The sequence below is a fragment of the Marmota monax genome, unplaced genomic scaffold, assembly GCF_021218885.2.
Source record: "Marmota monax isolate L192 unplaced genomic scaffold, Marmota_monax_Labrador192_F-V1.1 WCK01_AAM20220418_F8-fsc00142, whole genome shotgun sequence".
Taxonomy (NCBI): Eukaryota; Metazoa; Chordata; class Mammalia; order Rodentia; family Sciuridae; genus Marmota; species Marmota monax.
The window spans coordinates 4,302,389-4,319,565 of record NW_026692025.1 but is presented as its reverse complement, the minus strand read 5'-3'; the positions used below and the strand labels follow the sequence as shown (position 1 = coordinate 4,319,565).

The 17,177-nt window shown below is 38.5% G+C and overlaps 1 protein-coding gene across 4 annotated transcripts in view; it reads left to right on the top strand.

The window, feature by feature from the left end:
• Mtm1 (myotubularin 1) overlaps positions 1-17,177 on the top strand; it is a 100,819-nt gene that overhangs the window by 25,103 nt on the left and 58,539 nt on the right. For 3 of the 4 annotated variants that reach the window (XM_046453591.2, XM_046453586.2, XM_058582623.1), the window contains exons 3-4: positions 967-1,039; positions 3,077-3,171. In XM_046453591.2, coding sequence (XP_046309547.1) covers positions 967-1,039; positions 3,077-3,171 — 168 coding nt within the window. Of the gene's footprint in view, positions 1-966; positions 1,040-3,076; positions 3,172-17,177 lie in introns of those variants that run through there. The other variant, XM_058582624.1, reaches the window with a different exon arrangement.

Sequence of the window (17,177 nt, the reverse complement as noted above, 5' to 3'; positions counted from 1 at the left end):
GGTTAATACTTTCCCTGCCTGGCAGAGCTTCTGAAGTGGATGAGGCCATGCCTGGAAGGGAATACCTCGAAAATTGGAGGCCTAGAGGAATAGGAAAGTCACTGGAGAATTAAAATGGTTCTTAAGGCCCTTATCAGCTCAAAAGTTCTCTGTGGCTGGGGATATAGCTCAGTTGGTAGAGTGCTTGCCTTGCATACACAAGGCTCTGAGTTCAATTCCAGCACCACAAAAAAAAAAAAAAAAAAAAAAATCCTCTGACAGAACATTCTTCCTCTTGTCTAGGACAAGGCTTTTAATAAAGGTGAGGAAGTAAAAGTGAGAAAGGGTCTTAGTAAAACAAGAAACCAAAAAGATCATGGTACTTATTTTCTGGCATTGTAATAAGATGCTGGCCAATCACTGTCCTGTGGTTCAGTTAAAGTCCCTGGAATTAAAATTTTCATTCCTACCCTTCACAAAAGTTGACTGATTATATGAGTCTCTACCAACTGAGTAAGCCCATGACCAAGATGACTGAATATTTTATATGAAAAAAGAAAGCTGCTATGGTATACAATGTATGACTAATACATCATATTTATATTTTATCATTTTCCTGAAAAATGTTGTTGACTTTAAAAATTGAAAATTAGTATTATTCAAAATCATGTAAACTGTATTTAAATGTATGCTGAGAGTTAGCACATCTAATAAATGTTCATGCCAGATTGGTTTTATTTGGTGGCTGTGCTGGGGATAGAAACCAGGGCCTCATACTTGCTCAGTCAGTGCTCCACCAATAAGCTATATCCCCAGCCAAGACTGTAGTATGAATTTTCAGTTTGAATTTTCTCTGCTAATTTTCTCACATGCTAAATCTCTTAATTTTTTCTTTGAAAAGTATATTTTTAGTTGCTGTATTCCTGGCTGTTTTAAGACCCTGTGCACGTCATGTTATTATTTCTGATTCCTCTCCTTCCTTTCCAGGCATCTCAAGATGGAGTGAATCAGGATCTCAGTGAGACTGTTCCTAGACTCCCAGGAGAAATGCTAATTACTGGTAAGAACCCTCGGATGCTAGGGTTACATAACTGGATGAGCAGTGCAGCAGGATCAGGTGGCTTCAGTCCTGTTTACTCTGTACAAGTCAGAGACAAATAGGCTAGCTTTGTTTAAAAGCCTTAACACAGAGAATGCTCCACATTCCTTTCTTGAACAGAGTTCTTTCAGAAGTTTTGTGCTTACAGAGATAGTGATATTCTTCTGTCTATACCAAAGACTGAGAATGATTTAGGACAAAGAAACATGGATTATTTCTTGAATGTTTTTACCAGAGCTATACATGCTCATGGTTTAAGCTTATAAGAACAAAATACTATTAAGGTTTATAGTCTGTGATAATATGCTTCAAAATGATAAACTTAAAGGCTTATGGATTCTCCTCTGTGAGATAATAGATCTTTTGTTTAAATTGTAGGGGCTGGGCTGTGGCTCAGTGGCAGAGTGCTTGCCTAGCATGGGCAAAGCACTGGGTTCAATGCTCAGCATCACATATAGATAAATGAATAAGATAAAGGTCCATCAAAATCTTTTTAAAAAAAATATTTATTTGTAGCTGGGTGTGGGGGTGCATGCCAGTAATCCCAGTGACTTGGGAGGCTGAGGCAGGAGGATTGCAAGTTCAAAGCCAGCCTCAGCAACTTAGCAAGATCCTGTCTCAAAAAAAAAAAAAAAAGGGTTGTGATGTATCTCAGTGGTTAAGCACCTCTGGGTTCAATCTCTGGTACAAAACACACACACACACACACACACACACTTAAATTTGTCAGAAAATAGAAGTTAGTAATATCGAGGTAACATTTTGATGTATGTGGGTATTTTAAAGATAAATTTATATCAAGAGGAGGGTGTCTACTTTGGAAGGGCCAGATCATTCTGACATAAGAATGCACAAGCATCCGCATCTTCTGAGCCAAGTGCTAATGTGTTAGGGTTGATATCCTCCTCTCACATTTCAGTGTACTTAGAGCCCATAGGTTACCATTGTTTCAAGGAACATTTCAATTTATTAAGATCAAGGTTTTTAACTTAAATGGTTAAAATATGGCACTAATTAGATGAAGGTCCTAGACAAAAAATACTTTTGTGAATTAGCCATGCACCATGAGATACTATTCTGTGTCTACAGAGTTGCACATATAATTCTAGTCTTGAAATAGAAACCAACAGGATGTGTCCATTTCAATTTTTGGATTAGAGAAAAGAAGATATTTTCACTTTCAGTGGTCTCCATATAAAGTTTTGGTGCTAAATATCAGTGCCCAAACCTAAATCAAGGTAGTAATCAATTGAATTGGTGTGAAGTAGCCTTACTGGGTATTGTTCATTTAGCACATGAGGGAAAAGGGATTTTAAACCCATTAAAAAATTAAAGATCATTAACACATTCAAGGACATCTTTGAAGTATAAGAGAATGATATATTTCTTTATCATTAATTAACTCTTTTTATTAAGTTTGTCCTTGTTTGATTCTTCTGAAGATGTGCTATTCCTTTGTCCATCTGTTTTATATGACTTAAATGTTTGAAAAGAATATAGCTAAGCTCTTCTCTGGACTATTAAAAAATAAAAATAGACTATAGATAGATTTCTATGATTAGCATTCATTTATTAAAAACATGATATTTGTGTGGTCAGAGGTAGTTCCATGAGATTATCCTATATAAATTGCCATCCCCTGATTGAAGTAGTGTGCATGATTATTTTACAATCATTTGAGGGTTGCAGTAGTGATACCCTTATTTACTTCTGCTTCACTAGCTGTTGTCCCCTTGCCCCAGATAGTGACAGCATTATGGGAAAACTCAGGGAAGCACTGCTAGTGCCTGGAAATGAAGTGGCCCCACTAGTTCCCCAACTGCCCTGATACAACCTAGCGTGGTAATGTGGAAACATTGCCAGTGCTTGCTTTAAACCTTTTCAGTAATTTTTATTGTATTTATTCTTAGCCAAATAGTTTATATTAAATTAGTACCATTTATTGTGTATCTTGGTATATATTTCCATTATTTTAGGGTACTTTTTTTATCTTACTAGACAAAGAAGTTATTTACATATGTCCTTTCAATGGCCCCATTAAGGGAAGAGTTTACATCACAAATTATCGTCTTTATTTAAGAAGTTTGGAAATGGTAAGTAGACTATAAGACCATAAAGATGACCCTAACTGTTAAAGATAATACTAAACTGTGTTTCTTCTACCTTGCAAGATTGACTGTGGATCAGATTAACATGGGGGATAGATTTGCTTCTCAACTCTTAATTTTTTGCTTATGCAAAACTCATTTCACACTAACATCTTTCTATGTAGGGAATAGAATAAATATTAAAAATACATTTTATGGGTAGGTTTTTAATTTCTGTGCCTCAATTCCCTCTTCTTTAACATGTAGATAGTACCTACCTCATTGAGTAACTGTGAGGATTAAATAGGAAAATTTATGCAGAAATGTTTAATGTATGTCCAACACATACTAGGTGTTCAAAATTTTTCTGTCTCTAAAAAATTAACTTTTTCTCCCTTATAGTAATGGGGAGAGGTTGGCAACTATAACCCTTTTGTAGTTTGGAGAAGTTAGTTTGGTGTAGAACAGTGGTTTTTACCAGGAGCATAGATGAGAACCACTTGTACAGCTTACAAGTAGTAAAGATACCCCAGATTTACTGCCTCAGAACGTTGAGGCCTATGGTCCAGGAACAGTAGTATTTTCTAAAACATCCCAGAGGAGTATGCTGAATATGAATCCTTGGTGAAGGCCCACCACTGTGGAGATTTCCAAGTGTTGAGTTACAAAGCAACTAGGCAGCAGTGAAGAACTAGGGTGATTTTGGTATGGCTTACTGCCATTGGCACCTTTTCAATTTGTGGCCACAAAACTTCAAGGAATGTTCCACTGATGGAATAATGATGGGGAACAGAGATGCCCTAGAAGGAGAAGAGATAATGAATAGCTGTTGTGGCTGTCACAGAACTTGTATCAGATGAGGCAGGTTGTCATTGCTCATGTCAGCCTGAAGGGGTAGGTACACTTACATGGGATGGACTTAGGGCACATACTTGAGAGAGTAGTCCATCAGTGGAGAAAATCTAGCTTTTGTTTTATTATTCTTAGCCCACTTTTTCTTTCAGATAATTCATATCTAGATTAGTTTGTAACTTTTAATTCTTTTATTATGCTCATTATTATGTCTCTATTCTGAAAAGTGCTATTTCTTACCCATATTACCTTAGCTATGGGAGTCTACTTGTAAAGTCTTCTTGTATCTCCTGTGAGCAAGGTAGTCATAGGGATGGGTACATGGAGCAAGCCACAGGGTCCTGGGACTGAGCATTTTATTTCTGTGAATTGGGTCAGACTTCTAGGTAAGACTCCAGAGATAAGTGAATATTTTAGTTTTCCAGAATGGGAAAGAAGATTCTGGAAATTCACAGCAATGAGATGGATGTGAACCTTTGCCAACAACTGGTAAAAATTCTACAGTTCATCATTTTAAATAGATGAATTAAGTACCTAGAAGAAAAAGAAACCAATGGGAGTGGTATGAACATATTATCAAGGCATACAACAACCCCTATTAGACCTGGGCCAAGTGGTGGCAGTGCATTTTACATGGGGTTATAGGCTGTATATTAAAGGCTTAATGCCAGCCAAGAAGGATGGTCACTAACATCTTGCTGTGCAAGGCCTTTACTCTGCAGTGCCCCTAATGCAATGCATGGCCAACATGTCAGAAGCAGCAAATTAGTCAAGGTGGTAGATGACAGAGTTGGGATTTGAATTGATCTTAATCAGCTGGCATATTAGAGCAAAACTATATAAAATTTATAATATAAAATCAGCATAGATAACATTTACTTAGTAAAAATCATTTGTGTCATTAAAGGATGAAGAAGTTCTTTCTTGACATGGGTCTAAGTGATTTTGAAATAGTTATGGGATATGAATAATTAAAAATTAATATATCTGGAGGGTGAATTAACAGAAGTATACTATAATGCCTGCACAAAATGAGATGGTAACCCTATCTGAAGTGATGGGTTCAAGTCCAGATGGCACATTTTAGGAGGGACATTGCTTTACTAGATAGAGTTCAGACAAATAGAACCAGGTTAACAAAGGGACAGAGAAATGAGCAGTACCTAGTTCCATTTTATGCTGCCACTGGTGACAAACTGAGAAAATTAATTTAAACTGTGGTGCTATGACAGGATCGTAACTATAGTGTGATCTCAACTACATAAAACAAATAAAGTAATGTCTAGAAGAATCTAAAAGGAAATAAACCAAAAGTTTCTGCACTTGGGATATCCAGAGTAGAATTGCACATGATTTGTTTTCTTCCTTTTACTTGTCAATATTTTTCAAAATACCTAGAATGAGTATGTATCACTTTTTAGTTGGGAAATCATTTAGCAAATTTTGTTTATTTTGTTTTCATATGGCACACTTCAGGATAAGGATTAGCATTTAGTGGGTAAATCAAATGCCTGTGTGACAGTGATTGCTAACATATTTCTTCTTCCACTAAGTTTGACATGAGCATTATGAGCAATTGACCATAACATTTAATGCAAGTACAAAAGAAAGCAGCTAATAGCAGAAAATCATCATATAATGAATGCTATTTCGATGCCTAAAAAGAGTCAACATAGTGTTTCTTCATTTAAAGTCCTAAACAAGAACGTTAATTGTGGATTCTGCTGTAAAATGTGAAAATTTTTTGTGTGTGTGTTTGACAAAAAGCTGTCATCTCACTGGCATTTTGAAGTGGACACCTGTTTGTTGCAGGTATGTAAACACCGTAGTGGGAGAGATGAGTGCAGATGTGTGCAGTCTGATTTCAATGTCAGCTTTCCTATTTTGTAAGGTGTAACAGACAGATTCCCTGCCTCCCTTTTCCCTGGGAAGTCAAGGAATGGTGGTACGTGCTTTTTGCCACAGTGGCTGCTTTTTACCTGGCTCTCTTTGTATAGTCTGCCCTGAACACTGCCTCCACAGTGGTCCTCCTTTATGCCAGGCTAACCAACTGGTTTCTTAGTTCTGAAACTGTCATTGGCTTCCTGTTGTCTATAGAATAAAATCACTTCTCTTGATATGGTATAAAATCCTCATTTCTGTAGCTCTGACTCACGTCCCTCCTCCCCAAACACACTATTCTCCCACCCTACAAAGCCCCTTCGTTTTCCCCATCATGCATGTGTTGTTCTAACCAAACCCAGATGTCCCGTTCTCTGTCCCTTTCAAAAGCTGTTATTTGTCCTTGAGAACCCACCTCAAAAGTCCTGTCTTCTCTAGAGCCTTCTCCAGCTTTCCTTGAAGGACTCACTTCCTTTTTACATCCCTGCAGCCTCTGTTAATACTTATTGCTATAAAACCTTCCCTGGCCACCTTAGCTACATTTTTAATACCCTCTTTCATCTTTGGTTTTTTTCTCCTGAGCACTTGTTACTTCCTCCTATTTTATATCTCTGGTTCCTTCTGTTTGTTGTTTGTCTGAGGACAGAGATGCTTATCTGTTTGTTCACTGTGTTCTCTCTGCTCTTAGGATAGAGCCTGGCATATGTGCTCAGTCAGTATGTGTTGAACAAATGAATTCTATTTGCTTGCTGATCTGTCTGTGGCCTTACCAAATACTTAGTCCTTTTGGTCCTCCAGGCCTAGCTAGTGTAGCATTCAGTAGACAGCAGTTGCTTAATAAATGTTTATTCAAGTGAACCCATAAGGGAATAGGCTCTAGTTGTTGGTGTTCCTGAGACATTTGTAAAGGACTAGTCACTGGGTTGACCACAGTGTGGACCCTACCAAATTGTGGCATCTTGCATACCAACATTGCCTCTGGAGTTCAGAAATCCCATAGCTATTTTTTGACCTTGAAGATGCTAAGGAACTTGACTTTAGGTTAATATTGTGACCCTAAAAGGGAGTACTATGGAGACAATACCCATCTGGAAGACTGGCATGAAAAAAATTGCTTCTAGATTTCCTACACAGGAACACACTGGGTTTAGGTCCTGCAGTGGATGAGAAAGAAAACCCTGTACTCATTCACATATTCATGTCTTCAACCAGTAGCATTCACTGAGCACCATGATGAATCATATACTGTGCTAGGTGAATAATGCTATGCCTTCAGGCCCACACAGCCTTATGGGACATAGAGATGACACATGACATATAACACAGCCCACCCACAGTGGTACACGTAATGCTGTGAGGAAACAAGGTAGAGGATGGTCACTCCAGTGTGATGAGTCATGGAATGTTTTTAGAGGGAGTGAAATTTGAACTGAGATGTGGAAAAATGGTAACAACTGAACAGGATGAACATAGCAGGTAAAGGGTTTCCGTATCCACGTTGTGCGTTTTCCATGTCGATATACAGATATCTATACTATGGGGATGGTTGAGTCCTCTGTGGGAGCTGAAAACTCAGGAGAGAGTAGCGGGGGACAACAGGAGATGAGGCTAGAAGAAGAGGCAACCTCAGGAGTCTCATAAGTCAGAATGTTTTTTCATTGGGACTGGGGATTATACTCATGGGCACTCTGCCACTGAGCTACATCTCCAGTCCATTTTTTAAAAAATTTGAGACAGGGTCTCACTAAGTTGCTGAGGGTCTTGCTAAGTTGCAAAAGCTGGCCTTGAACTTGCAAGCCTCCTGTCTCAGCCTCCCAAGTAGTTGGGATCATAGGTGTGCACCACCATGCCTGGCATAAGTCATAGTTAAGCAGTATATATCTTGTATGGAGAATGATATACCAGATACACATTTCAGAAGGAGAATTCTGCATAGATAACGGAATAGTGGTAGGGATGACTGAAAGCAGGAAAACCCATTAGGAATTTGTTTTGGTTTTCCAAGTAAGTGAGAAGGGCCTAATGCAGTTGTAGTCGAGATATAAAGGAGGAAATAGCCATGGGAAACGTGGATGACCATTTGAAGGTAGAAGTTGAAGGAAAGAGTCCAATCAAGAATGACTCCCTTAGTTTTTCACTTGAATGATTGGACATGCTATCATTTATCAAAAAAGACATTACAGGAGAAAGGAGTTTGTTGTATATTAGCCCAGTGGTGAAATAGTTGTGAAGATGTGGGCTTACAGCTATATAGCTATAGATGAATATGTCTCAGTCACAGTTGGAAACATGACTCTGAAGCTTCAGAAGTTAATAGTATATTGGGAATGAAGAAAATGACCTAAGTCTGTGAGATCACTTTGGGTGAGCTGAAAACCCTGGCCTAAAGAAACCTTTTTCCATGGTGAGGAAAGAAAGAAGAGCACATGGAGAAAACAAAGCAGGAGCCATGACAGCCACAGAAAAGCTCCCAAGAACAGGCTGTGGTAGAAATCAGGAGGAGATTAGCATCTCAGGAAGGAAGGGAGCAGAAATGGATAAGGGGTCAGTAAGGTAAAGAATGAGAATAGGTCAGGGAGGGTGTCCCCGAGGAGCCCCATTGGGAAAAGATCCTGCAGAGGGGAGTCCAGTTGGTTTCTCTTGATCTTTCCACCTTGTCCTTGCTGTAAAGCTTGTGCAGCTTCCAGGCCTCAGCAAGCTCCTCTCCATTGATTCTTGTCCCTATGGCTTCATCTCTCCCCTTGGCTTCAATCACTTCTCTGAATATAAAATTGTGTGTTGACAAAGCTCCTTAGGGTTTACCAAGCCCTTTTCTGTGCACTTTTTCATTTGAGCCTGACAACTGGCAGGCAAAGCAGATGCTACCTGGGCTCATTCCTGTGGCTTCCTTTTTCTCCTGGTGCTAACCTTTTGTACCCAAATTTCTCACTTCTTACCACCTGCTAGAGTTCTCTTGACTTTCTTCCTGGCATCTCACACTCAGGGTCAAGTAGAAACTATTCAACTCTTTCTCCCTCCCCTAGTTCCTTCAGTAGGTGTTCTTATTTGTCTTAATGGTATTACTTTTTATCCTGTTACCCTGGAGTTAAATCTGTCTCCTGGTCCTCATTTCTTTGCAGTCTTCTTTGTATTTGCCCCATCCTTTCTGGTGCTGTTGCCCCACCTACATGGCATTCCTTATAAAGATCCAGTATGCAGCTGAAGAACTGCCATCCTCTTCTTCCCTTTTATTCCTGAAGTAATCACCTTCCTAAACTTGGTGTTTCTCACTCTGGATTTATTTCACATATCTCTTGAAGCTAGAATGGAATATAGGAGGTGTGTAGGAAACAAAAGGACTGGGGGCCTTCCAGATGAGCAGATTATTACTCTTGGGCATTAGAATTTGGCTTTAGGTTTACGATTGCTGGCAATATAAGAACCATGTTTGGTAGACAGCTTTCATTTTCTGACAATGTCAGAAACAGCATTTTCTTCCTGGACTAAATTCAAGGAGAAATTTGTTGTTTAACTTTTCTTTAAAGGATGATAACAGTGAGTCAATTCTTTAGGTAGAGTATTACCATAAGAGTTTCAAATCATGTTCAATTGTGTGGTTCTTTTGTTAACCCTATGTTACAGTTTGAATCTGGAATGTCACCAAAACACTCGTGTTATTGATCCCCATTTCACATTAGGGGACAAGTCTTCAACCAGTATTCACTGGAGAAATTACTAGATCATGAGGTATCTAACCTCATCAGTGGATTCATCTGTTTGATGGATAAATAATTCAAATAGACTACTGTGGGCAGGTGGGGCCTGGTTGGAGGAACTATGTCACTGAGAGCATGCCATTGAGCACTACATCTTGTCCCTGGTCCTCCCCCCTCCCTCTCTCTGTTTCCCAGTTGTCATGAGCTGAGAATCTTTACTCTGCCCTGTCCTCCCATGATGTTCCAACTCATATCTGGCCCAGAGCAATAAAGCCAGACAACTGTGGACTGAAACCTCTAAAACCGTGAGCCTACATAAACCTTTCCTCCTCCAAGATGTTTGCATCAGGTATTTGTGTCACGGTGATGAAAAAGTGAATAACACCCTCAATAAAAACAGAGCTTACAACATTATTTTTTTTACTTGTTATAGTTGCTTCAGTGAAGGACTAGGCCAATGCATACTATTTTGCTTTTCTGTTGGGTTTCAGTGTAGAGACAGAACTTACAGGATCAAGATGGGCAGCTTGTATATATGTGAAACTCTTGTCTTTAAAATACCTGGTTTCGAAATAGCCTTCAGACAAGTGCTGGGTATCATGCTACTTAAGAATATCAAACAAGTACAGCAGAGCTTCATTTCCTTTATAGCCTTCAGTGGCTGCCATTGGAGCTGTAAGCCTTGGGTACCACCAAGACCAAGAGGGGAGGCAAAGTTTACCTTCCATTGTGGGAATGTAAAAGCCAGACATACATTTTTTCTCAGAAGAAGGCCAGCCCATTCATCATAAGCTAAAAGGATTCCTGTAGTAATTTTCATTCAGAAAATACATTGAAAACTTTTTTAAAATTTTCTTTTTTTAGGTCCTTCAGTCTAGTGGATTTGGTACCTCTTTTCATTTTAAAGGAAGTAAACTAATGCTAGATAGACTATAATAATAAGACATCCTAATGTGTCCGTAAATGGGCACTTCTCTGAGAAAATAGGATCCTTGCTACAGATTGAACATTCCTAATCTAATATCTGAAATACTTTGAAATCTGTCATGATGTTTTAAAACAAGTTTTTAAAAAACTTCCTGTCAATACCCTGGATTCCTTTAGCCCTTGTTCCTATGCTATGCTCAATGGAGAGTTTATGGGCTACCATCTGCATCACTTCAGTGACAAATATTCCTTGCTCTGTAGCTGACCGCGTCTTTTGTACTACTGAACAAATCAGTCTCTGAGCTCCCATAAATTCCTTCATCACCACCTAATGATGTCTGTTTGCACCCACATTTTCTTCCCTCCAATTTGAGAGGGATGAACTAGATATCTTCTTTTCCATAGCAAATCCCTTTCTTTGAATCTCCCCCCAAAACCCCCACAGTGCTAGAGATTGAACCCAGAGCCTTGTACATGCTAGGCAAGCAGTCTCTACTGAGCTGTATCTCCAGCCCACCTTTCTCTTTTTAGCTCCTCTGGAGCTGTAGTAACCAGTGGTTATTCTGTGTTTTACATTTTTTTTTGTTTTCATCATTTTTGATCTGCCCCCAACTCTGCAGGTCTACTCAAGTCTTTATTTTTATATCAACTTCTTATATCCATGCTACTCCTGATATGATCATCCTCTTTCTTCCATTTCTTTGCCAAACTTAAAAAAATAATCCTCACATGCCACTTCCACTTCGGGACTATTGACTCCTGAATTTCTTGTGGTCTGGCTTCTCTGTTCCCTATTGAAACTAATTGTTCACTGTTCAGCTCCAAAGTCCTTGGTTTAGTACTTGACTTTTTAACTTCTCTGCAGTGATCCATAGGGTTCACTTCTCTTTTCTTGTTCTTTTCTCCAAGTATTCTTGGTTCCTTGCATTCTTGGTTCTTCTCCCACTTCTGCCTTCTATACAGCTTCTTTTTTTCCTTCTGACCTCCTAAACTTATAGGTTCCCCCAAGTTCTGTCCTTTTCCTCTTTTTTCTCAATTGTCAGTTGCTTTCCTATCCTGTAGCTCCAGTCCTAATCTTTTATTTTTAATTCATGGAAAGTTTGAGAGCCTGCTGCATGTTGAGCACTGTGCCAGGCACTAGGATCTAGTGGGGAGCATAGCAGATGTGGCTTCTCCCTCACAGAGCTTATGGTCCCAATGGGATTGATAGGTGTTATGTAATCACAGCAATGCCTAATAACTAGCTGTGAGCATGTCATGTGAAAGTAATATAGGAACACATGAGTTTGAGGAGCCTGGGAAATTTTCTAGAGAAAATAGTACTGTACTTGTGGTCTGAAGACTGAATGCGAGTTACCTAGATTCAAGACAGGGTCTGGGAAGGTGAAAAGAAGCTGAGAGAGCAGCATGTGGGAGGACCTGAGACCAAAGGAAGAATGGAAATATGACATTATAGCTGCACTGGAAGGAGAATCGAGAGGCATGAGATGGTAGAGGTAGATGGTGGCCAGATGACCTAGGTCTTACCAAGCATCTTAAGGATTTCTGTTTTAGTTTTTATTTATTTTTATTTTAATTACTTTTTAAATTGATAAAATTGCCTTTATCATGGACAACAGGTTTTGGAACATATATTGTGAAACAGCTGAATCAACCTAATTAACATATACATTACCTCATACACTTATTTTTTTGTGTGCTGAAAACACATAAAACTATTCTCTCAGTAATTTTTTAGGAATTCAATATATTATTAACTGTTGTCACTATGTTGTACATTAGATTTCTTCAACTGATTCCTCCTACCTAATTGAATTTTTGAGTCCTTGGACCAAGAGCCCCCCAATCCTGGGGTTTAGGTTTTTAGAATTCAGCAATGAGAAGCTTTAAAGGGGATGAGCAGAGTAATGATAGCATCAGATGTGCTTCTCCAGAAGATCACCCTGGCTGCTATGTCAGGGCAGATAATAATAGGAACCATGGTGGATTCAGGAATGATTGTGGTTATTGCAGTGGTCCAGAGAAGTTGCTTGCAGAGTTGGAGAGAGTTTGACAGAATGGAGATTGATTCAAGGTAAACATGGTGATTAGGTCAAGGCTAGTGGAGAAAGGAATGTCAAGGATGACTCCCTGGTTTGTAGCTTTTGAAACGGTGGTTGTGGGGTTAAGGGATGTAGTGCCAGCTACCGAGGTAGAATACCTTGGAGAAGATTTCTCCAAACCTTGTTTGAAAAAAGGAAAATCGTATGTTTGGTTTTGGACTTTTTGAGTGTGAGGTGTCCGTGGGATCTCTTCCAGTTCTATAGTTTCAGCTACCTCCTAATCATCTGTATTTGGTTAATTCATCACAATCTCAAACTCTGTGTCTACATCTGATCATCTCAATCTTTCTGCCAAACCCTCTCCTATGTTCTTCACATCTTTTGTGGAACCATCTTCAACCATCCCAGAGATCTGGGCCTAATTCCGGTCATTTCGATTCTTTCCCAGGCTAATCTCCTTCTCTGCTTTCTACCTCAGTTGCCCTCCACTCTTAGATCCTCAGTCTCTCACTTGTACTAAAGCATGAGCCTCTATGATATCAAGGAGTGGGCATCATCTTCTCTCTACTAGTCCAGAATGCTTGGTGCTGCTAGATAAATCTTATCTTCATAATACACCATTTGAACTTGGCATTCCTCTTTTCAAAAAGCTTTCTGTAAAGGCTGGGATACAGCTTGGTGCAAAAACATATGCTTTCAATATGTGAGGCTCTGGGTTCATCCACACTACCAGGAAAAAAAAGGTGTAAAAAGCATTCCGTGGTTCTCACTGTGAGCCTAACCCTGCCATACTCCCCAGGGAATTTGTGTGGATACAAACTATATCACGTGTATTTGGATACACATGTCTTCTCTCCCTGATAGAACTTTAGGGGCATCATGCTCAGCCAATCTCAAAAGGTCACAAGCTGTTTGATTCCATTTATGTAACATTGTTGAAATGACAAGTAGAGGTAGGGCCTGAGTTCCTTGAGATCAATTCTGTGTTTTAGTTACCTTTCCATCTCTGTGACCAAAAGACCTGACCAGAACAATGTAGACGAGGAAAAGTTTATTTTGTCTCATGGTTTTAGAGGTTCCATGGTCGACACACTCCATGGCTTGGTGCCCAAAGTAAGGCAGAACATCATGATGGAAGGATGTGGCAAAGGGAATTAGCTCAGGACATGGTAACCAAGAAGCAGAGAGCTCTGCTTACTAGGGACAAAATATAAACCCTAGAGACTTGTTCCCAGTGACCTACTTCCTCTAGCCATACCCTGTCTACAGTTAACCATCCAGTTACTCCATATCAGTGGATTAATCCACTCATTAGTTTATACCTTTCATAACTTAATCGTGTCACCTCTGAACATTCTTATATTGTCTCATAAATGAGCTTTTGGTGAACACTACATTTCCAAACCATAGCATTGTGCAGCTTATCCTCATGAACCCCATTATCCAATTCCTGTTACTTACTGTACATGAGAAAGGGAGGGAGGAAACTAATGTACTATTTTAGCTTGTTTATTATACTTGTTTCTAAACTATTTTAGATAGACGTATAGAGGCACAGAATTTTAAGTTAGAGCAAACCTTTGAGTCTTCTTTAATATTGAATGATATTTAGATAGTGATGACTCAGGTTTCCAGACAGGCTAATTTTCCTATTCCTGGACTTTCCTGTTTGGCCTGCTGAGTTATCAGATCTTGAATGTGTCATTCAGGGAAAATGTGGCAAGTAGCCTCATTAGACTGTAGGTGCCTTTGGTTAGGACCTGGCTGGTTCTCCTCATGGTCTTGTTTTCTCCTTTTGTGTAGGGCCAGAGCAGTCTGAGCTATATAATTTTCTCTACAAAAGGACAGAGAAGAGCAAGGTTTCCTTTCACTTTTAAACATTCTTGTTTCCATGTTGATATTAAAGTATCAAACTTTTATTTAGCAACTAGTCTATATATTTAGTGTGTAAATTTGACACTTAGATACAGTTCACACTCATAAATCTTAATATAATCTAAGCATAACAAAATGTTTTTATTAACTAGACTGTAGTGAGAAGTAAATACAGCATCATATGCAGCTGTGTATGCACACTGTTACTAAGTAGTGTTTTTCCTTTTGAGCATTTCAATTTAAGATATGTGGTGAAGTGTCTGACCCCATGACAATAGCTAAAATGCCTCCTTATAACTACAGAGAGATCTGTCAGTTGCTTGCTAGAGCATACCAATCTGCTATATTTGCAGAGCACAGTTACATCTTCCAAATACTAAGATGTTCTTTGTCATCATTGATAATGATGATAATAATAATGACTTCCACTATTTTCTAGCTATCATTGACAGGCACTGTGCCAGGTACTTTAAATCCATTATCTCTTATCATCCCTACTTTACAGGTAAATGTGGCCTAGAGATAGTAGTAATTTGCCAGAATTGTGCAGTTAATAAATGTCAAAACTCCAATTTTGTCCATGTTAAGAGCTTGTGCTTTTTTCTCTACATGATAACTATACTTACATTTCTTTGACTTTTTATTTTTAAATAATTATGAACTCACAAGAACTTGCAAAAAGAGTATAGAGAGATTACCTGTACCTATTACCCAGCTCCCCCAGTAATTATATTGCTTTATCAAAACCAAGAAGTTGTTTGTCATGATATAGTTAACTAGACTCTGACCATACTTGAATTTTACTAATTTTTTTATGTATTCACTTTATGTATGTAATCTTTTGAGGTTGACTTTAATAACTCAGCATGATGCCCCCAAAGTTCATCCAAGAAGCATATATCTTTGGTTCTTCTTCTACTACTACTGTTGCTGCTTCTTCTTTTTTTTTTTTTCCAGTACCAGGGATTGAACCCAGGGCTGCTTTGCCATGGAGCAACATCCTCAGTCCTTTTCACTTTTTTTTTTTTTTTTTTCATTTTGAGACAGGCAAATTTGAGTTGCCCAGGGTGGCCTCAAATTTGTGATCCTACTGTTTCATCCTCACATGTTCCTAGGATTACAGGTGTACACCATTGTACCTGGCTAATTCAATCATTTTTGTTGCTGAATATCATTCCATAGTATGGATGCAACACAGTCTTCTATTATACTTTTTGAATTTCTAGATAATCCAGATTATCTAGAGCTATATTTATATTTTATGAAGAAACTTAGTGTTTATATGATCTTTTAAGGAGAAGCATCTAAAATAAAAGAAATACTTTTTTATATCCCACAAAAGAATATTTTTAAGGAACAAAAATTTAAAAACTTTAATTTTTTTTCTTTTTTGTCAAAGTCATCTTAACACAACATCAAATAAATTTTTGGATTAAAAACTATGTAGCATATGAAGATTTGAAAAAAAAAAATATGTAGCCTTTATGCTTTCAACCATATGAATATAGATTTTATATTGTTATTGTTATAGTGAATTTTATATACTGATATGCTGCTTTTTTCCACTTGGACTTGTTTGATCGTGTACCACAACTCATTCCATTGAGTTAATTAACGTTTTCTACCCTGATAGCTACCTCTGGCTCCAAAGAGCATCTTCATGCATGTATCTTTTTCTCCTCCTGTTGAAGGATAGCTATATAGTTCTTAGGAGTGAAACGATTGGGTCAAAGTGTAATGCTGTTGTTATGGCTCTTTTGATGAATCTCAACCCTACCCTATATTCACTAAGCAAGTTACTGAAGGTTCTTAAAACTTTGGTTGCAACAGCCAGAAATATGGTTCCTCCATCTTCAACCTGGGATGGTTGTAAGGAGAAAATGAGAAAATGCATACAACAGTCCCTATGGCAGTACTTGGCAAGATGAGGTTTTCATCTGTGGCGGCTGCTGCTTTTGTTATGATTGTGGTATTACTTCACTAACCCGATTCCATCATGCCCGCAGTTTTATGGACCAGTTGTACCCAGCATTGGTTAGCAAATGCTAGAGAAGCATTGCTGTGTATTTGGGCCCTTCTGCTTTGGGAAGTGCACTCATGCTGGAGACAAGTGCTGCTTCCAGGTTCTAATGGGGAAATAAAGACATAAAGTCATGGTAACAAGACAGAGCGAAGCAAGTGATGTGATGGGAGTCTGTCTCAAGTGCTGTGGAAACTTTGAAGGAGGAAGTGGTTAATTTGCCTGATCTAAATGGGAAGCAAGGTTTCATAAGAGATGATTCTTGCTAAGCCAGGGCTTTACCCATAGGGAGAATTTTGGTAGCTGGGGAAGACAAATCATTCTAGACAAAAGAAATGCCTTAAACAAAGCATATATATGTCTTGATGATAGATGGAGTGTCTGAATAATGGGGGAGGGGCTCAGTTTGCTGGAGGCAGAATGTTGTGGGAGAGAAGCTACAGAAAGAGACTGTGAGTAATGTCATGGCCTGGAATTATGTACCTAGGAGTTTAGTTTCTATCCAGTAGGCAATGTACAATGGAGAATGTTTAGGGATGCATTTTGATTATATATATGGCCATCTTAATGCTTGCTTCTTTCATATGTGATCTATATCATATTTTTGTTCAGAAAGTGGTAAAAGGGCCAGGTTTCTAAAAAAAAAAAAAAAAAAAAAAAAGAAACCCACCTTGAAATCTTATGGTTATTTTTACATGTTTTTGATATTTTAATTATACC